The sequence below is a fragment of the Elephas maximus genome, chromosome X (assembly GCF_024166365.1).
Source record: "Elephas maximus indicus isolate mEleMax1 chromosome X, mEleMax1 primary haplotype, whole genome shotgun sequence".
NCBI lineage: Eukaryota > Metazoa > Chordata > Mammalia > Proboscidea > Elephantidae > Elephas > Elephas maximus.
In genome coordinates this window covers 115,462,168-115,483,112 of record NC_064846.1, presented here as the reverse complement: position 1 = coordinate 115,483,112, position 20,945 = coordinate 115,462,168, and the positions used below count along the sequence as shown (strand labels likewise).

General features: G+C 47.2%; 1 protein-coding gene across 4 annotated transcripts in view; it reads right to left on the bottom strand.

The window, feature by feature from the left end:
• The window catches only part of IQSEC2 (IQ motif and Sec7 domain ArfGEF 2), an 84,146-nt gene that overhangs the window by 5,552 nt on the left and 57,649 nt on the right, over positions 1 to 20,945 (bottom strand). For all 4 annotated transcript variants that reach the window (XM_049872579.1, XM_049872582.1, XM_049872581.1 and 1 more), the window contains 9 exons: positions 14,075 to 14,336; positions 12,854 to 13,255; positions 9,591 to 10,486; positions 8,055 to 8,216; positions 7,464 to 7,586; positions 6,316 to 6,482; positions 4,033 to 4,172; positions 3,104 to 3,229; positions 649 to 748 (listed from right to left, as the gene is read on the bottom strand). In XM_049872579.1, the coding sequence (XP_049728536.1) occupies positions 649 to 748; positions 3,104 to 3,229; positions 4,033 to 4,172; positions 6,316 to 6,482; positions 7,464 to 7,586; positions 8,055 to 8,216; positions 9,591 to 10,486; positions 12,854 to 13,255; positions 14,075 to 14,336 (2,378 nt within the window). The remainder of the gene's footprint in view (positions 1 to 648; positions 749 to 3,103; positions 3,230 to 4,032; positions 4,173 to 6,315; positions 6,483 to 7,463; positions 7,587 to 8,054; positions 8,217 to 9,590; positions 10,487 to 12,853; positions 13,256 to 14,074; positions 14,337 to 20,945) is intronic.

Sequence of the window (20,945 nt, the reverse complement as noted above, 5' to 3'; positions counted from 1 at the left end):
TACTTCCTATACTCTAGGGTATAAAGGCAAACTGAATTCTGTGCTGTTCTTTAGAAACCCTGTCCTTTACACCTCTGCCTGTACTCACATTGCATCTGCTGCCCAGAATGTCACCCAACAAAGCTTCTCCTAGCTCAGTTCTCCAGGGCACACCGTGATAGCCAAAGCTTCAGCCTTCCCTCTCCCCAGAGAACACATTATGGTTCTCTGTAAGACCCAGGGGGCTAGACCCAAGCTGTACTCCACCCTGGCCTGCCCTTCATCCTGTGACCAATTAGGTGCTGTGGAGGCCTTACCAGTACCAGTACTAGTTACAATCGAGTCAATTCTGACTCATGGTGACCCCATGTGTGCAGAGTAGAACTGTTCCATAGGGTTTTCAAGGCTGTGACCATTCAGAAGCAGATTACCAGGCCTTTCTTCTGAGGCGCCTCTGGGTGGGTTAGTAGCCCAGTGTTTAACCATTTGTGCCACCCAGGAACTCCTTGGAGACATTAGCCCAGTTGTAAAGGACTCCAAAAACTGGAGGCTGATGGAGCTGAGTAGTTGGCTAGGAAAGGCAGTCATGGGAGGCTGATATGGATGAAGGATGAGCATGGGGGCCATGGCGTAGACTCCTGGGTGGCTGGGCTTCAAGAAGGGACTCACATGAATTCTGGAAGAGCTGCATGTGCATTTCCACAAGGGGAAAGGACTGACGGAAGCTGTATGTCACCAAGATCTTCTTCTTCTGGAAAATTTTGGTGACCTTTGGATGGGATGGGGAAAAGACAAGAGGCAGGGTTTGGGGTGGGAAATTTCCACATGGCACCTATTTCTAGTATCCTCCCTCCCCTCCCATCCCCAGTAACAGACATATACACATGAACACACATACCCACAAGTTGGGCAGAACTGAAGCTTGAGGAGCAGAACAGGGAAGATGGGAGAAAAATGCAAGTTCCTGATGCAAGGATGATGCACAGCAGGCATTTAAGATTTTTACAAAAATTAACTGAATGCTGCTCCCTCCAGGAAGCCTGTCCTAACACCCCACACAAATATGTTTTTTTCCCTTCTCTGAGTTTCCAGAGTGCTGGTCTGTTTTTTTGTGGTCCAGTACCTTTCACTTGTCAGGCTTTATGATAGTCCTCTGAGATATATGATTGCCTCCTGCTGGACTGGGAGTGCCAAGGCAGGCGGCCCCCACCCCACTGGGTCTAGCACATAAAGACAAATCTCTGTTGAACAGCGCTGGTCTTACTCTCAACCAGGGCTTTGAACCGGTTCTGTTCAAACCCCTGCTGAGAATTTGCATTTCTAACAATTCCTGCTGAGATTTTGCTATTCTCATAAGTTCCCAGGAAGTTATACATAAGAATCACCTGGGGGATCTTTTTAAAATATAGATTCCGATTCATTATTTCTGGAGTGGAAATGCAAATTCTCAGCAGGGAATCATTAGAAATGCAAATTCTCAGCAGCTGTTTGAACCAGACTGAACTGGTTTGAAGCCTTGCTGTCAGCAACTGAAGGTCTTTATCAAGTACTTGGGCACTCTGGACTCAATTAACATAGGCTGCAAATAGTCTGCAAATGGTTCTTAAAAGCAAAGTTATTTGATTTCAGGATGGTTACAGCACACAGTTAGGCAACACATTTTTTTAGGTCCTTTGGACTGTAAGTGCCTTGAGAACAAGGACTGTGTCTGATTCATCTCTGTGTACCCAGTGCCTAGCACAGTTGGATACACAACAACTGTCAATATGTAATGGATGTTTAAACATTTACTGAGCACCTAGGTAGGCCAGGCACTCCTCAGGGCTAGGCCATTCCACATCCAACATCTTATTTAATCCTCATGACAACCCTATGAGGTAGGGATTAGCCCTATTTCAGAGGAGGAAATTTAGGCTCAGAGAGGGCTTTGGAGGTGCTTATCTAAAGTAGTGGTTCTCAACTGGGGGTGATTTTGCCCCAGACATGGCACTTAGCAATGTCTGCAGACATTTTTCCTGGGGAGGGGGGAATGCTAATGGCATCTAGCAGGCAGAGACAAGGGTGCTGCTAAACTTCCTACAATGCACAGCTCCCAACAACAAAGAATTATCTTGTGCCCAATGGCAATAGTGCCAGGGTTGAGAAACCTTGCTCTAAAGGAGAGAAGAACAATAGGAGACAGGACTACTGCCCTCAAATCCCTGAAGAGCTCTCAGAGCAGAGGGAGAACACTTGTGCTCTATGATCCCAAGGGTCGAGTGAAGACTGTTGGAAGAAACTCATAGACAGATTCTAGCGGTCAAAGCTTTCTGACAAGGAAACTGGCTGCCTTGGAGGCAGGCAGCTTTCTGTCCCTGCAGTCATATAAGCAAGGGACCATCTAGGAGGCTAGTTCTTGCCCTGGGTAAGAGGTTTCACAGGAGACTCAGAAATTCCCTTCCAGCCCGCAGAGTCCTAAGAGTCCCACCCCTGAGACAAGTGTCTGTCCTGGTGATGAGCTCTGTTTTAAGGCTGATTCAAACATTCCAGTGACCCAACGGTTTCAGACTAAACCCAGGATCACAGATTTACATCCCTCTACCCAACCCTCTGGGCTATTAAGGTGGACAAGGATATTTCCTACACTACCCAGATTGTAAGTCTGTCATTTCCCCTGGTCCTCACATTTTCTGCCCTGTGTGGCTGTCACTACCTCTGAATCAAGGGTGGATTAACCAATAAGCAAGGTAAGCACAGGCTTACTTGTGCTTACTTACTAACCTGTAGTGAACAACTTCATATATTTTCACCACATCAAAGATTCCACTTCTAGGTATGGCTGGCATCTCTCCCCAACCCCACAGCACCTTCCTACTGAATCAAAGCCTCTTTTCAAATTTACAGTCCCTGACAGGGGCAGATGATCCAATAACCAAGGTAAGTACAGGTTTACTTGCTAATCTGTAGTAAACAATTGAATTGTAGTAAACAATAGAAAAGGCCTATACCTTGCCCAAGATCACATCAATCACATGGCAGAGAACCTCATCCACCATGCTTCCACCCACCAATGTTAACATGGTTCACACTAGACCCAGGGTCCAAGCTCATCTCCCTTCCATCTCCTCCCCCATAATGCTCATACCACAAGGAGATCATTGAAGAGGAAGACCTCCCGCTGATGCAACCCTAGCCTCTGGGGGCGGTTTGGATCTGGCACCTCGTAGAGCTGGCAGCAGCAAACCAGTCGACGGTGAGGGAGAGACAGAACCTAGATAGGTATGAAGAAATAGGTGTCAGCAAGGCCAGCCCGCCAGCTTCAGATCTCTGGCACCTTAACATTCAACAGCAAAAGGAAGTTTATCTCTGATACTTACCACTGTCACTCTGACACAAGATATAAGCTACTAAGTGTTGCTGCTGCCTTGCCTTTGTCTCTGTGTAGTTCCTTCTGTTTGGAATGCCTTTCTTGGCCATCTCCATATGGCCACATTGCACTCTTCCTTCAAAGCCCAATTCTAACATTAATCTCTTCCAAGAAGTATTTCCTGATTTCCTCATGCTGGAAATAACCTCTCCCCCTTTTGTGTTCCCTTTAACTAGACTATAAGGCAGAGGTATTATTTGTGATTTTGTCTGACACCATCACTGGTCTGTGAGTGCTCCCAAGGATGGACACAGTGTCTGATTCATATCCGTGTCTTTGGTGCCCAGTGAAATGCCAGGCTCAGTGGAAAGGCACCTGGAAATGTTTGCTGACTAGATGCCTATAGTGTGTTCTTGCTTCTGTTACCAGCTTGGCTCCTCACTTGGGATGAAGAGGCAAAACCAGAGGTAGGAAGGTGCTAATGTTTATACTGCACCAGCTATGTACCTTGCAACATAACGTGCTAGATGCATTCATGTAGAGCAACTCACTTCATCTGCACCACAGCCTCCTGGGGGGATACATTATCATTCAATCCATTTGGCAGGTAAGGGGAACCCAGGACTTAGAAAGGTGCAGTGACTTTCCAAACAGTGGCAGAGGCAGACCAGAACCCTGTCCGCTCGGCAGCCTCCCAAGGCACTTACGGGTTTCTTGCCCACAATCATGCGCTCCACGGCCTGCACCTGGGACACATGGTCATCATTGGTCCGCAGTTCACGCCCCTGGATGCGCTGGTAGATGCCTACCAGGAGGTCTCGGGGGATGTCTTCACCATTGTCAACCCCTAGGTTTGGGGAGTAACACAGGGATTTAACACATAAATATATTGAGTGGGTGGTAGCGGTTCTCCACAACACCTCACACCCAGGCATGGGCCATGATAATGGTCAGAATTAGAGGGAGTGGGCTCCCTAAATCCCTGAGCCAGGACTAGGGACAGATAAGGTGCCCTTCAGCAAAACAGCCAATTGCTTTCTTCCCTGGGGTGGGGATTTTGTCTAAACAACTCAGAACATACTGTGATTAAAACAATCAGATAACTTTTTTTTTATATTTCTAATTAGCAAAAATAATTTTAAATAATACCCAGTGTTAGTAAGACTACATGGAAGTGGGCACGTATATTAGCATAACTATTCTGAAAGGTAATTTGACAAGAGCCTAAATATTGATACTCCGTGATTACTATTCTAGAAATCTGCCCTAAGGAAGTAATCAGAAATATGCTGATTAATATATGTACAGGATGTTCACTAAGTGTCATCAGGATAGGGAAATTTTGGAAACAACCTAAGTTCTAACAATAGAAGAACGGTTAAGTAAAATATAGTATATCCATTTAATAAAATAATATATAGTTATCAAAACTTGATATTTACAAAAAGATTTCAATGACATGAGAGAATTCTCGTGGCAAGTTAAGTGAGAAGAGCAGCTTAATAAATTGCATGTACAGCATGAGGAAAAAAGATAAGAAAATACATACTAATATTAACCAATTTTGGGTGATTAAAAGGAATTTTCTAATTTTCCAAAATCTCTGAAATGAGCATGTATTACTTTTGTTTGCTTATTTATTTAATACTGGGGGGATTAGTATATATATGTATGTATGTATATATATACACACACACACAGAAAAATAATATGAATGAGCAAACAATGGCAGGACTCTAGAAGACAGCTCCAGATAGCCTCTGATCTAACTGCCCCCTCCCAAGTCTACCACGTTTCTCAACTCCTGATTGTCTGCTGAGTAAAACCCACTCACTCTCCTCTCTAGACCTCCTGCTAGGGTAAATATTTTTTCCTTCGGAAACGTCACACCTCCTCGGACACACGCTAAAGGAACATCCTTCATCTCACTGCCTTTTTACCTTAGCTGCCAGAGAGCTTAAAGTCCATCAACTGTGCAAATCCCCCAATGGTCAGCAAATTTGTTTTGTCTTATTTTTCCCCCTCAAACTCTATTCCCTCTTCCATTTCTATTTAAAGAATTTAATATCTGTGCCATTTTTAGTAGGCTGCTCTTTGGAGAGAGGCAGGGCTTGACATCAATACAATAAACCAAGAAAAAGGATCAAAGTGATACCTTTTATCTGATATTCAAGGCCCTCAAATATTGCTTCCAACTGACCTTCTCAACCAGTTTACCCACCCTGCCTCAATTATTGTCTATACAACTTAACATTTCCCACTTCTGTGCCTTTATTATTCTTATGCTTACACTATCTCCTTCAAGGCCCACTTCAAAATACTGCTTCCTCCAGGGCTTTCCCTTCTTTGAGCTCTGACTGAACTTTTGGTCTCTCTGACATCACTGTGCACTTTCTGTCTTGTTAGTTATCTGGGTACAAGTCAGTCTCTCCCACAAACAGGAAGCTCTCTCAGGATAGGGACTATGACAGACTCCTCTCCATTGTCCTCAGCACTCATCATAGGACCTAGTACACAGTAGGCACTCGGTAAGTGTTGACTGGCTGGCTGGTTAGTTGAATGAATGAAGGAATGTATGTATGCATAAATGAGCCTTTATGGGCATAAATAAAGAAGAGAAGAAAAGAAGGAGTGAACGAATAAGCAGATGGGTGAATAAGTGAGTTAGTGAATTAGTGTGAGCTCTGTAAGAAGCCAAGACTTTTATCTGTCAGGTTCGCTGCTTTAACCCCAGAGCCTAGAATAGAGTCTGATATACAGCAGATGCTCAGTAAATATTCAGTGCATGAATGAGTAAATAGATAAATGAATATTTGAATAAGGCAAAATGAGTGCCCTGGGAACATCCAGTCTTGGCAGAAAGTGAAGCATCACAGGTTGATTTCCAGGGAGATGATTTGATCTCCCTCATCCTTCCCCTCCCCCACCACTTCCCTGCCCACTTTCCCTTCCGAGGAGGACAGGAAAAGCTGATAGGGAGGTCTGGTCACCTCTCAGGTTCTTGATGAAGTCATCTAGTTTCATCTTGCGTTCAGCCTTGACGCTGGGACTGTACATGTCGGTATTGAGGAGAATGATGGCAAAAGCAAGGATGAAGATGGTGTCTGGGTTCCGGAACTGGCGCACAAGGGCTGGGTTACACACACAGTACCGCTGGCTGCAGGGCAGAAGGGGCCAAGGCCAGGCTGAGGCACCAGCAACCTCTACCTATACACCATCCTCCCACTCTGGTACCACGAACCCTTTCCTTCAAGAAATACTCCCTAGTCCTTTGGATCTTCAGAGTTTCCCCCAAGACTAGCACATAAAAATCACAATCCCTATCTTTTACTAAGCTTTGCCGGGGGCTTTATGTACACTGTCTCATGTAATCCCATCACAATCTTGCAAAGGTAGCTATTAGCAGCCCCATTTTACAGATGAAGTGACTGGTGCTCAAAGTGGTGAGGTAACTTGCGAAAGATAATAGAGCTAGTAAATGGTGAAGCCAGGATGAAAACTCAGATCTTTCTGACTGCAAAACAAATCCTTCTCCCATAATGGGAAACAAGTTCTCATCAACTCTCTGTTTCTCCTCTAAATATTCCAAAGTGGTGAAGATCAGGATTTATATCCAGGTCTGTCTGACTCCCAAAGCATTTATAGTAGAGTATAATGGTTAAGTTCATGGATCATGGACTTGGACAGACTTGGAGTTCAAATCCTGGTTCCACCACTTACTCATTGTATGACTCTGGGCAAGTTACTGAAAACTTTCTAAACTTCAGGTTCCTCATCTGCAAAATGGGAGTAATAATAAAAGCACCTAAACTCATAGGGTTGTTGTGAGTATTCACTGAAATTATCATGTGGTGTGCCTAGCTCAGCACCTGATACACAATGAGTGCTCAACGAAATGTTAGCTGTTATTGCTGTTGTTGTTGTCATTTACTGAATGCCCATGTTCCAGATGCTAAGCCAGATACTTTATATACACTACCTCTGAGCCTCACAACTGCCTTACAACATAGGATTTATAATTTCTGTTTTATGGTGAGGATACTATGAGGTGACTTGTAAACACATACTACATTGCCTCCCCCCCCGCCCCGCCCCCAAAGAAGAGAGGGGCAGCTTTAAGAGTACGAAGCAGGCATACCTGAAGGCTTCAATGAGTCGCTCCACTTTCTGGGCCTCACCCTGAACTCGAATATGGGATTGGAACTTCCGGAGTGCATCATCCAAATCCATGGAGGAGAAGTCCATCTCATCTACCACACAGCTGTGGAATAAAGGAGGGGGTGTGGCACTCTCAATTCCTCTGCAGAAAACCTCTGACCCATCCTGACCTGCTTGAATGGACAGACACCTCCACTGACAGACTTCTAAAATATGGACCCATGGCCCAAACAAGTACATAATAAGGATAGAATGTTTGAAATTGAATCCATCCTGGAAAATCCAGGAAGGACACATGGTTACCAAAGGTCCTTCCCATCAACCCACTCATGGCAGAGATGGGAAAATTGAGGCTCAAAGCAGGCCATAGGACACACATGCCTTGCCCAATGCCACACAGAAGACTTTACGGGGCCAGGAGAGATTAGACCTAATCCTTTGGGAGCAAGAAGGTCTCTTCATCCTGTTTTCAAAGTTTAACTGAGCAAAAGGGACAGGCTGCCCCCTTCCTCCCTCCTGCTCTCCTTTTCCAGGAATCCCTGGCCCTGCCTGCCCATCCTGAGGTTCTCACTCCAACACGTCTCTGTTGAACTGCTTCTGTCGGTTCCCTAGGAATTCCCCTATCATCTGCCGGCTCAGGCCTTTCCGCTCCAGGATGAAGTGAGCCACTCCCACTGGCGTGTCTGACAGGAAGCCCCGCTCAATCAGATACTGGATACCCTTCTCTGGCTTCCTGCAGAAAGAAGGGAGGTAGATGAGATGACTGTCTTTCTGGAGCTGTACCCTCTGTTTCATTTCTTGAACTATTTTTGGGCCCAATCATGGCCTCAGAGAACCAAGGTAATACAGAATTTGGTCTAATCCCTTCATGGTACAGATGAGGAAACTGAGGCCTAGGGAGAGGAAGCCACTTACTCATTTCACAGAGCTTCAAAATTCCAAGGTCCTATTTTCAACCCAATTTCCTCCTTCACTGGAGCTATACCACAGTTAAAAGAAAATTAATATTTAATGACAGCCTGCTCTATTGCTCTATGCCAAAACCCACTATGCCAAGAGCTTTAATATTCACTGCAAGCCTGAGAGAAGGCCTGAGCTCCAGGCTAAGCCCCTCTCTCCAAGTCACAGAACCTCAGAGTAAGGAATAAATAAAGAGGTTACTTTGAGCTTTGTCCCATGTCCCATCCAGGCAGGTCTCACCAGCCTTTGTCAATGTTTGCATAGACAAGGTGTTCCCCACTTTCCAGAAATTTGGGTCTAGAGTGTACTAGTTCCCATTTTTGGAACCCCAGAAACTTAAAACCTCACAAGGTTAGAATTTGGAAGAGACTTTGGTGCTATAGGAGCCTCAGATCCATCACTTACTGGTTGTAATGACTCTGGGCAATTCCTTTTACTTCTCCAAGCCTCAGTTTCCTTATCTATAAAATAGGGACACTGCTACCCAAGTTATTATGAGAATTAAATATAGGTGGCAGTGTTTAATAGGCTATCAAAATGTAAAACATTGTTTTCTCATTATTTTCCAATCAAATGTCATATTCCCACCTTACTCCTAAGTACCTGGCACAAGACCAGGTGCCTAGAAAGAGCTCAGGCACAGTCACTGACTAGCCTGTCACTCCACCCCACCCCCTAATACCTCAAATATACATACCTTGCTATTTGACAGAAAAACTGAAGCCCAGGGAAGGAACATACCTTCCCCAGGGTTATACAGTGAGTTTGGCCAAAATTAGATGAGAGGTCCAGGTTTTCTGTTTCCCAAACTAGGGCTCTTTCTACCCTATATTGCCTCTCCACTAATTAGGTGAGGTGGGGCAGACAAGGCTCGAAATTTTAAAGTGTGAACTGGGGCTAAGAGAGTGGGAACATCTTGCCCAATATCTCACAGCCTGTCAGTGGCAGTACTAGGACTAGAACCTAAGTGCTCTGGGGGTCTTTCTACTCTGCCAATCCTCTTCCCTGAACGGCTGGGAAGAAATACCATTCCACAAAATGATAGAATGGCAGAACCAAGATCCACTGCTTGGAGCTCAGTTCTGGGGGCCAAAGTGCCTATGGCAGGGTAGGGAAGAGTGAGAAGGCTAAAATGGAAACCACATACTTATTGAAGAGGTTGAGGCCGATTCTGTAGTGCCGCCTCTGTACCACATCGTTGTTGAAGGCTGGTGAGTCCCAGCTGTGCCTCGTCTCCCGCTGGTAAGTCTGCTTACAGAGGCCAGTGGCTGGAGGCTCCCGCAGGCTGTCCCGAGAAGAGGAGCCAGAGCTGCAGTTGATGGTCTCATTGGAATTGCTGGAGCTGTCAAGGCTCTCATTATCTCCACCATCAGAGTTCTCACCTGCTGCCTCACACTTCCCCAACCTCCGACCCCCAGGGACACCACTGGGCCCAGTGCCACTGTTGGGGGCTGGTGGCAGGGGCCCTGGAGGGGCTGGGGCTGGGCCCTCAGGGGCTGGGTAGTGTCGGTGTGGGATTGGGGCCCTGCCTGGTGGCCCCTTGTGCTTCAGGGTCCCATGGGGGCTGCAGCCATCAGCCTCATACACCAGCTGGCGGTGGACAGAGCCGCGATCTGAGCGGTCACTCAGGTCCACGGAGCTGTCGCTAGGAGGCTCAATAGTAAGCAGGGGAAGGTGTGCAGCCCGCAGTCGGAAATCCCGGCACTCCAAGCACCCAGGACCCCTGCGAGTGCCTTCCTCACGGCCACCATCTTCCCGGGTCCCTGGAGGCACTGGTGGAGGAACTGGCGGGAGAGGGGCTGGTGCCCAGAACTCAGGCCGGCCCTGGGTTGGGGGCTCTGTGCTGGGCAGTCGCTCAGGGGATGGTGGGGGAACTGGTTCATCCAGGTAGAGGGGAAGGTCGCTGAAGGAGGTGGCTGAGCTATCCTCCTGCTGTTCTTTCGACTCCCGCTTCTCCAGTTGGGCTGACCCTGGCTCCTCAGACATGGGCCCTGATGGATGGCAGTTCAGGGCCTCATCGATGGATTCAGCCAGAGACTTTACCTGTTGTGGGGGGAGGGAGAAAAAGGAAGGAAGGACAAAGGGGAGTATGGTGGAAGGGTGGGAATGAAGAAGGGAGGGAAGGAAGAAGGAGGAATTTTCCTGGTGAGTTAGTCAATACAGGGATTCCCCTTCTCCCCCCACAGGTTCCCTGATGTCTATAACATAACTCTCAGGGAGCCATTGTGAGCTCACAGGAGCTGGAACTAATGCCTACAAGTTCCCTTCTCCGATACACTAATTCCTCCTTCATGTTCATGTGGACCCAAGCCAAATGCTACCTCCTCTCTGATTCAATCCACATTCCTGCCTCTGTCATCCCACAGGGTTGACAGCTTCCTCTGGGTTCCCGGAACTCTCTATCTGGTTCTGTCTCAGGAAATCTATAATATTTAGCCTTAAGAATCTGGACCATGCCTGGCAACTCTGCCTCCGTGTGATATCTAGCTTCCAAGATGGCCCCCAATAACCCTCACCTCCTGGTTTTCACATCTTTGTATACCACAGTGTACTAGCATTGGTCTGTGTGGCCTATAGCATATGGCAGAAGAGATGATGTGTCACTTTTGAGATTAGGTTATAAAAGACTGCAACTTCTGTCTCGGGTGCTCTCGCTTGTGCTCTCTTTCAGACCACTTGCTCAGGAGGAGGGGGTAGCCTCTATGGAGAGGCCCACGTGGTGAGGAACTGATGCTTCCTGCCAACAGCCAAGTGAGTGAACTTGGAAGCAGACCCATTGGCCTTAGTCAAGTCCTCAGGGATTGCAGTCCCAGCCTACATCTTGATTGCAACCTCATGAGAGACCCACTAGCCAAGCAAGCCACCTCTAGATTCCAGGCCCTCAGAAACTATATGAGATAATAAATGTTTGTTGTTTAAGCTCAGTTTTAAACTGATAAATTTTGAAGCAATGGATAAGTAACACATTTCCCCACCAGACTTGGATAGCACTGAGAGCTGGGACCAGGTTTATTCCTCTATACCTCACCAGACTGTGATTGCCCCCATTTCCCTGCTTGAGGGCTGAGTCCAGGCCTGGTTTCTCTCTTTTTAGCTCAGTTCAACACACTGCTTGACACAAAACAGATATTCAATTAAATGTTTACATTATGAATGAATGGATGAATGATATAGATCTTCCCTTCAATTCTTCTCTCCTTCCCTCCACCCTCTCTTCCTTCACTAGTTCCAATGAAGTATGCCCAGGCTGATGGCTGGGCCAGATCACAGAGATTAGAGCCCAGTGATTGTTTTTCTTATAAAGCTTCACTCATTCATTCACTCATTCAACAATTTCTACCAAGTGGCTCCTTGGTTTTAGGAAGGAAACTAACATGTACTTAGCAGCTACCATGTACTAAGTGCTTTCATATGTATTACCTAGTTGAAGTGAATTGTCAAAACAGTTTTAAAAATATCTATTTTATTGACTGTGTTTCAGTAAGGTTAAACAGTTTGTTCAAGGTCACACAGCTAGGAAATGGCAGAACTGGGATTCAAATCTGGGCAGATATGACCTCCTACCACCATCACTGCCTGTTATGTGCCCACCCTTCCATGCTTTTGCTAATGCAATGCCTATGCAAGCAACACCCTCTCAACTATTACCAACTTGCTAAATCTTATCTATCTGGTAAGACCCAGCTCCAATGCTGTTTTCTCAAAGAAGCCTTCTCAGGTCCTCCCGGAAGAAAATTTGTTCTCCCGTCCCTGGGTTTTCACAGTACTGTATGTGATTCTTTCTCAGGGCTCTGAGCACATACTACTTCAGGAGATAGTAATGTGTACATGTTTGCCATTTCCTACTGGACTGGGAGACCCTTGAGAACAGGGACTGTGGCCAGCTCACTTGTCCCCCCTCACAATGCCCAGTACAGAGCCTGGTACATGGTAGTGTGGTATAATGGAAAGAACGTGGGCTTTGGAATCAGACAGAGCTGGGTTCCAATCTAGTTTGGGGAAGTCACTTCACTTTTCAGAGCCTCATAGCCTCAGTCTCCTCCTCTATAAAATAGGGATAACAAGTCCTGTCTTGCAGATCTGTTATGAGGCATACACAGTACCTGGCACATAGTAGGAACTCACTAGCTGTTAGTTAAGCCTTAATTTGATAGTGGAACAAGTTTCAAATAGTGAGGACTTTTCTTACTCGTTCTATACACCCAGATTCTTAATTTGGTTGTTTTAACTACATTTTTTGACTTGCAATTTTTCTCTCTTAATTTTCACAGCCCTCACTCACATTGTAGCTATTTGTTTTTATTAAATGCTTGTTGTGCAACTTCTTTCAGTTTGGAGTATAGGTAAAAAGTAAAAGGAGTAGCTACAGCATGGATATGAGGAAGAAAGGCCCATTTCAGGGATCCTGACCTGTTTGGAGAAGGAGTCCTCCAGCTCTGTGATATCATTAGAAAATTCTCCAGATGTGGTGACAGAGCTTCCGCCACCATCAATGCCCCCACCACAGGAGCCTCCATATGAGAGCCCTCGTTCAAGCCGGTGGCTCCGGGCACCAGCCATGGCACCCTCGTCCAGCGAGGCAGGCTTGCCCTCGAAGTACGCGGGGTTCTGTGCCTTCTCATACTCCTCAAAGGAGAATTGCATCCTCATGTTAGAAAGGATGATGCGGCGGGACATGCGGCTCTCAGAAGCTGAACTGCGTAGTCGCTCAAAATTCTTGTTCATGCGATACTGGCGGAAGGCTGTCTGGATGGTCCTGGCAGCCCTACGGCTCAGGAAGGAGCCCCCATACTTCCTCTCCAGCATTTCCACCTGTCAGGGGAGGTTCAAGGGAAACAAGGTGAGAAATGCACTACAGACTCATCTCCCTGGGCTCTCAAGCACATCCACACAAGTCACTGCTAACTGCTAAGAGTTGCCTGAATGTGCCCAGCTGTGCTCTCACAGTGCTGTGTTCTACCTTTAATCAGAGATAGCACCTGTCACGTGGTATTGGCTAATGTTTCTCCTCTTTTAAATTACAAGATGTACATGTCATTATTAAAAAAAAGAAAGAAATACATAGAGAAACCAAAAAGGAAAGAAAGGAAGAAATAGAGAGCAAGAAGGAGGAAGAGAGAGAGGGAGGGAGAGAAGAGAGGGAAAGAGGGAGGAAAGAAAGAAAAGAAGGAGGGGGGAGGGAGGGAAGGAAGATTGACTCGCTTAAAGTCCCATTACCTAGGCGTAGCCACAATTAACATTTTGGTATATGTCCTTCCAGTTTTTTTTTTCTACACATAATATTTTTTCTCTCTCTCTCTCTTTAGTATCTCACTGTTCTGAAATTGTCAAGTTATGTATATGCTTCCTCCATTAGACTGAGTTTTTTGAGGACAGGGTCCAGGTCTCATCTTTCTATCTCCAGTGCTAGCAATAAATGTTTGCTGACTGAATATAAGAGTCAGTGGACATGTGGTGAATAAGTTAGTGAGTCCCCAGTAGGGTGAAGAGTCCTGGAGCCAGTCTTCTCCAGTTCCAGCCTCACTATCCCTCCCTGGATACCACCCTGAAATGCCACATCCAAATCCCTCCCTTGGCTCTCTATTGCACCCCCACCCCCCACTCCCAGCCAGAGAGCCACCTCTTCAGCACCTTCTTGTCCTGCAGGTCTGTGGAGAGTTCATAGCTGTCCGATAGGGCCTTGGAGCGCTTTATCTCCTCCTCCTCTTGCTTCCTCAGGGCGACGCTGGCTGGCTGGAGGCGTGCCCGCTGAGCCCAGGGAAGGCCCACCCCAACAGGGGGGCCCCCCATGTGGCTACTGGTGGGGGGCATCTGGCTCAGTCTGTAGGGGGGTTGACTCCCAGGACTATCAACCGCTGTGCTCAGGTCACTGCCTGGGGCATCACCCTCCACACTGTGGGGATGAGATAAGATGAGCCAGGATATGGGAATAGCACAGGGGCCTGCTGGGCCCAGACTGAGAGTGGTTGTACTATATCCCTCCCCTCAGCCTATCCACTCCAACTTCTTCACGGATACGGGAACCTCAATGCTTAAAGGCCAAAGAGGAGTCCAGCCCCTCAAATTGTCTCCTCACTGCCCTCGCAGTTCCTTCTGTTCAGGCCCCCTTGCCTTCACAGCCCAATCCTCATTCCCCTACAGTCCTGTTCCCTCACAGCTCCATCCTCAAACCCCTTCTCCCTACCTCACAGACTTTCTCCCCTTACAGTTCCATCCTCTTAGACTCTTTTCCCTCAAGGCTCTGTCTTCTCACAGTCTTGTCCCCAGTCCTACTCCCAGCCACTTCCCCTCACAGCCTTATCCCCACACCAGTTTCCTCCCAGCCCCTCAAGCTCCTTTTTCTAATAATCCTGTCTCCTAAGAGCTCCATCCTCACCTCCTTCCCCTGACAGGCCAATTCCCTTATAGCCCCACCCCCAGACCCCCTTTCCTTACAGTTCCATCCCTTCATGGCCCTGAGGGAACAGTGTGCTGTGGTTTCCCTCCCACCACTATCCCCAGCACCACCCCCTCTCAGTCCTGTCCCCAGGTACCACAGGCCCATTCCTGTATCCTGCCCATCCAGGCTCTCCTACCCTCCCCTGCCCAGACCTGCCCCCTGCAGCTCCACCCCTGCCCTCAGCTGCCTGGACTACTGGCTGGCCAGTTCCCAGGGTTCCCTGACTGTGGTGGGGGGGGGGAGGGGGGAGGGCTGGCTCAGTGACAGTAGAAGGCTCCTCCCATCGAGCATCCTCACAGGTAAAGAGCTGCCCTGAGGGGCAGCTTCCTTTTTTTCCTCATGGCCTCCTCTCTTCAGCTGAGGAAGAGGGGCAGGGGCCTCCAGGCCCAAGAGTAGCAGGAACTGGGCACCAGGTCTTGCCCGTCCTGATTACTCAGAGCTGTTGTTCCGCCGGAACCTGCTCCCATGGTGCTATGGCAACCAGGCTGCCAGGGAACCCAGGTGGTGACAAAGCCCTGGCGTCGTGAGCCGAGCCAGGCATGGTAAGGAACCAAAGAGGCGAGAAAAAAGGGGAGGGTTTGGAAGGGGAGGAATAGACAGGTGAGGCATGGAGGGGGTGGTGGGGGAAATGGGTGTGGCTGGGGTCCAGTGATAGGTAATGCTGGGGCCCCGAGAGTGACTGGTTTTGGGGGCACAGGGTTGGGGGGCTCTTGGCTGGTGAAAGGGTTAAGAGGCCACCCCCAGCCCTACTTTGCAGAGGCCAGGGTGCAGGGTATGGGCAAGCTGCGGTGGGTGTGGGGGGTTCCCTACCAGTGCAGGAGCTTGAACTACAGCAGGCCTGCCAACCTTGCAGAAGAGCACTGCAGTCATTACATGGTGGCCACGAGGCCAGGTTCTGGGAGTGGTGGGGAGGCTGCATCCACAAGGCTGCTTGGCCCCCACTCTGGTGGCAACTGCCACCCACTGCTTATCCTCTACCCTCCAAAGTGCTAGTTTGCAGCACTGCCAGGAACAGGGCAGAAACAGACTGGGGGGACTGCCTTCCACCCCAAATACTCTCTCCTCCTCGGCCTCAGGGGCCCTGATGTCACCCTCCAGGGGACAGACCGAGCCCAGCCCACCCTAGGCATCTAAGATGCTCCTCTCCTCCCCCTTAGGACTGTAGGATCCCACCCACCAACCTCTTAAACCTCTACCCTCCCAGCACACAGCTTGAGCCTTATTATAATCATGAACCATCCACAGCTCCCACTGCTCACAGAGATAGCCCAAGTTCCTTATTCTGGCATTTGAGGCTTTTCCAAAATATAATGGCTAATACTTACAGTGCACTTAGTATGTTCATGTACCATTCTTATCACTTGACATTCAATAACTAGTTTAATCTTCAACCAACTCCATGGGGTAGGTATTATTTATCTTTATCTTACATACAAGGAAACTGAGGTTCAGAGAGGTTGAGTAACATATCTATGGTCACACAGCTATTAATGATAGACCCAGGATTCAAATTCAGGCAGTCTGACTCCAGAGCCCACATTTTTTTTGTGTGTGTGTGCTTTAAGTGAAAGTTTACAAATCAAGTCAGTCTCTCATACAAAAATTTATATACACCTTGCTATGTACACTTAGTTGCTCTCCCCCTAATAAGACAGCACACTCCTCTCTACGCTATATCCCCCGTGTCCATTCAGCCAGCTTCTGTCCCCCTCTGCCTTCTCATCTTCCCTCCAAACGGGAGCTGCCCACATAGTCTCATGTGTCTACTTGAGCCAAGAAGCTCACTCCTCACCAGTATCATTTTCTATCTTATAGTCCAGTCCAATCCCTGTCTGAAGAGTGGGCTTTAGGAATGGTTCCAGTCTTGGGCTAACAGAAGGTCTGGGGACCATGACCTCCGGGGTCCTTCTAGTCTCAGTCAGGTCATTAAGTCTGGTCTTTTTTTTTACAAGAATTTGAGGTCTGCATCCCACTGCTCTCCTGCTCCATCGGGGATTCTCTGTTGTGTTCCCTGTCAGGGCAGTCCTCGGTTGTAGCTGGGCACCATCTAGTTCTTCTGGCCTCAGGCTGAAGTAGTCTCTGATTTATGTGGCCCTTTCTGTTTTTTTGTTCTGTCTCTTGGGCTCATAATTACCTTGTGTCTTTGGTGTTTTTCATTCTCTCTTGCTCCAGGTGGGTCGAGACAAATTGATGCATCTTAGATGGCCGCTTGCTAGCATTTAAGACCCCAGATGCTACTCACCAAAGTGGGATGCAGAATGTTTTCTTAATAGATTTTATTGTGCCAATTGACCTAGATGTCCCCTGAAATCATGGTCCCCAGACCCTCAACGCTGCTACTCTGGCCTTCAAAGCGTTCGGTTTATTCAGGAAACTTCTTTGCTTTTGGTTTAGTCCAGTTGTGCTGACCTCTCCTGTATTGTGTGTTATCTTTCCCTTCACCTAAAATAGTTCTTGTCTACTGCCTAATTAGTGAATACCCCTCTCCCTCCCTCCTTCCCCACCCTTGTAGCCATCTGTTTAAACTATTTCTTGAGTTCTTATTATAGTGGTCTCATACAATATTTGCCCTTTTTTTTCTAGTGAAGCGGTTTTTTTAATTTTGTTTTTTTAAATAATTTTTATTGTGCTTTAAGTTTACAAATCAAGTCAGTCTGTCACATATAAGCTTATATACACCTTACTCCATACTCCCACTTACCCTCCCCCTAATGAGTCAGCCCGCTCCCTTCTTCCAGTCTCTCATTTCGTGACAATTTTGTCAGTTTCTAACCTTCTCTACCCTCCTATCTCCCCTCCAGACAGGAGATGCCAACACAGTCTCAAATGTCCACCTGATAATATTTGCCCTTTTGCAACTGACTAATTTCACTCAGCATAATGCCTTCTGGATTCCTCCATGTTATGAAATGTTTCATGGATTCATAGTTGTTCTTTATTGGTGCGTAGTATTCCACTGTGTGAATATACCATAATTCATTTATCCATTCATCCATTGATGGGCACCTTGGTTGCTCCCATCTTTTTGCTATTGTATACAGTGCTGCAATGAACGTGGGTGTGCATATATCTGTTTGTGTAAAGGCTCTTATTTCTGTAGGATATATTCCAAGGAGTGGGATTGTTGGATCATATGGTAGTTCTATTTCTAGCTTTTTGAGGAAGTGCCAAATTGATTTCCAAAGTAATTGTACCTTTTTACATTCCCACCAGCAGTGTATGTGTTCCAGTCTCTCCACAACCTCTCCAACATTTATTATTTTGTGTTTTTTGGATTAATGCCAGCCTTGTTGGAGTGAGATGGTATCTCAGTGTAGTTTTGATTTGCATTTCTCTAATCAGAGCCCATATTCTTCAACACTAAACTATACTGCAGGGTGGGCTGCCAGCCTGGCTCAGCTCCTGTTTCTCCCAAATACTTCTCTGCTTCCACCTCCAAAACTTTGCTTATACAGTACTTTCCACCTGAAATGCATTGTCCATCATCTCTGCCACCTGCAATCTGAGAACCCCTCCCCCAAGTCCCAGTTCTGTCAAGGTTCAGGTCACATGCTACCACTAAGAAGCCCTCCTGAATCCTGCCTCCAGCCAGAAAGTATTGCTGATCTTGTTCAGAGCTCCCACACACAGCATGTGTCTATCCTTCTTTGTATGGCACAGGTTAGCTTTAGCAAAGTGTGACAAACAATTGTGTTCATGACTCCCAGAATCCCAGTACATACAGGAAGAGAGCTTGGTAATCTCCTAGGTAGTACAGAGCACAGGGCCTGGCACAGAACAGGTGCTCAATAAAAGCTTCTAAAGTGAGGGAGTGGATGACTGAGCTCTGGCAGCTGCTCTAATGAACACTTTCACCTGAACTTTTACCACAGCCTCCAACATCCTCTTCTAATCCATCTTCCACCCTGTGGCCAGAGAGAGCTTTCAAAAAGTACAAATCTGATCATTTCACTCCTCCACTTAAAACTTTTCCATGGCTCCCCATCATTCATTTGACAAAGAATTGAGCACTTTCTACGTGCTAGGCACAATGCTGTTGTTGTTAGCCACCGTCCAGTCGCCCCCGACTCATGGAGTTCCCATGTGCAATGGGATTGGATCATTGTTGTCCCTAGAGTTTTCACTGGCTGATTTTTGGAAGTAGATTGCCAGGCCTTTCTTCCTACTCTGCCTTAGTCTGGAAGCTCCACTAAAACCTGTTCAGCATCATAGGAACACACAAGCCTCCACTGACAGATGGGCGGCAGCTGTGCATGAGGTGCGTTGGCTGGGAATCGAATCCAGGTCTTCCACAAGGAAAGTGAGAACGAACTACCACTGCTCTCTGGATAGTGTTGGGATGCTGGAAATATAATAGTGAACAAGATGCACAAAATCTGTCCCCTCATGGAGGTGGTATTCTAGTGGGAGAAGCAGGCTACAAAGAAATACACAAAATAAACACATACTATAATTTAGGTAGGGATAGGTGTTAAGAAGGAAAACAAAAAGAGTGATAGGAGGTGCTTTTTTAGATGTGATGGTCAGGGAAGGTCTTTCTGAAGAAATCGCACAGAAGCAGAGCCCTGACGGAAGTAAGCGAGTAAGCTGTGAGGCTATCTGAGGCAAGAGCAGTCCAGACAGAGGATAGAACTGTGCCTGGCATGTCTGAGGAACATCGAGGAGGCCAGTGTAGCTGCAAGCAGAGTGAGCAAGGTAATGGAGGCCAAGTTATGAAGGGCATTGAGCCCACGATAAAGACTTTACCTTTTGCTCTGATTAAGATGAGCAGAGGAGGGACATGATCTAACAGGTTTTACAGGAATCATCATCCATAGAATAATCTCCAACTTACTCACCATGGCTATGGGTAGCTCTCTTGACTTAAGAGCAGCCTTATATACCCTCTGCCCCATTACCTCTGGGACAGATTATCCAATAGGCAAGGTAAACACAGTGCTTACCTTGCTTACCAGATCATTTGTAGTGAAATTATTCACTACAGATTAGGAAGTAAGCTCAAGAACGCCCATGCCAGGGACTGTAAATTTGAAAAGAGGCTTTGATTCTGTAGGAAGGTGCTTTGGGATTGGGAGAGAGACAGATGCTAGCCATACCTAGAAGAAACATCTTTGATGTGGTAAAAAAAAATGTGAAATTGTTCATTACAGATAATCTGGTAAGCAAGGTAACCATCATGCTTACCTTGCCTATTGGATAATCTGCCCCTGATACCCCAGCCTGGCAAACTCCAGCTGCCTGTCAACATTTAGCTTAGGTGTGTCCTTCTGTGGCCACCTGTCCTCTCCATGCAGGCAGGCTTACAGGGCCACCTCCATCCCTAGGACAGGGGTATTAATTAGCTCATTTAATCCACACAATTTATTGAGGCAGGTACCCCATTTTATAGATGAGGCCACTGAAGCTCAGAGAGGTGATGTAAACCTGCTCAAGGTTACACAGCTATTAAGTGAGAAAGCTGGGATGCAAACATCTTGTTTCTCCCCAACTCTTGGCTCTGTACCATCCTTGGGTCTCTACTCTTTGGCAATTCCCTACCCTTGAGAGCTTACCTTCTTTTTGGTTGCAAAGGAAATAGTGGTAGGGAGTCCAGGCTGTCAACACAGACTCCCAAGAGGAGGCCTGGCAAAAAGGAGAGTGTTTGAGGGGGTTGCTCCTGACATCACACACATGGTTGAAGAAACAGGACCTGGGATGTAGAATCCTCCAAGTCAGAGCCCCAAAGACACTTGAGGCCGTGTCAATCACATGGAAAACCTCTTTCCTTCCCTGTGTTTCTCTCTCACACATATACACACACAGAGAACATGAGGTAGAGTAAAAAGCTGGGCAGGGCTAGGTTCAGGTCCTGACTGCCATTGACTATCTGTGTGACCCTGGGCATGTCGCTTTACCTCTCTGCACCTCAGTTTCTCATCTGCACAGGGCCTGTGCAAACACAATCCCCCCTTTGGATTCCTGGGCTTCAGAAAGAGTATGGGAGACCCTCCTCTCTCTGTGGGCTCCTCCAAGCCAGGAACAAAGGGCACATGTGCACTCTCTCTCTCTTTCTCTCTCTCTTAC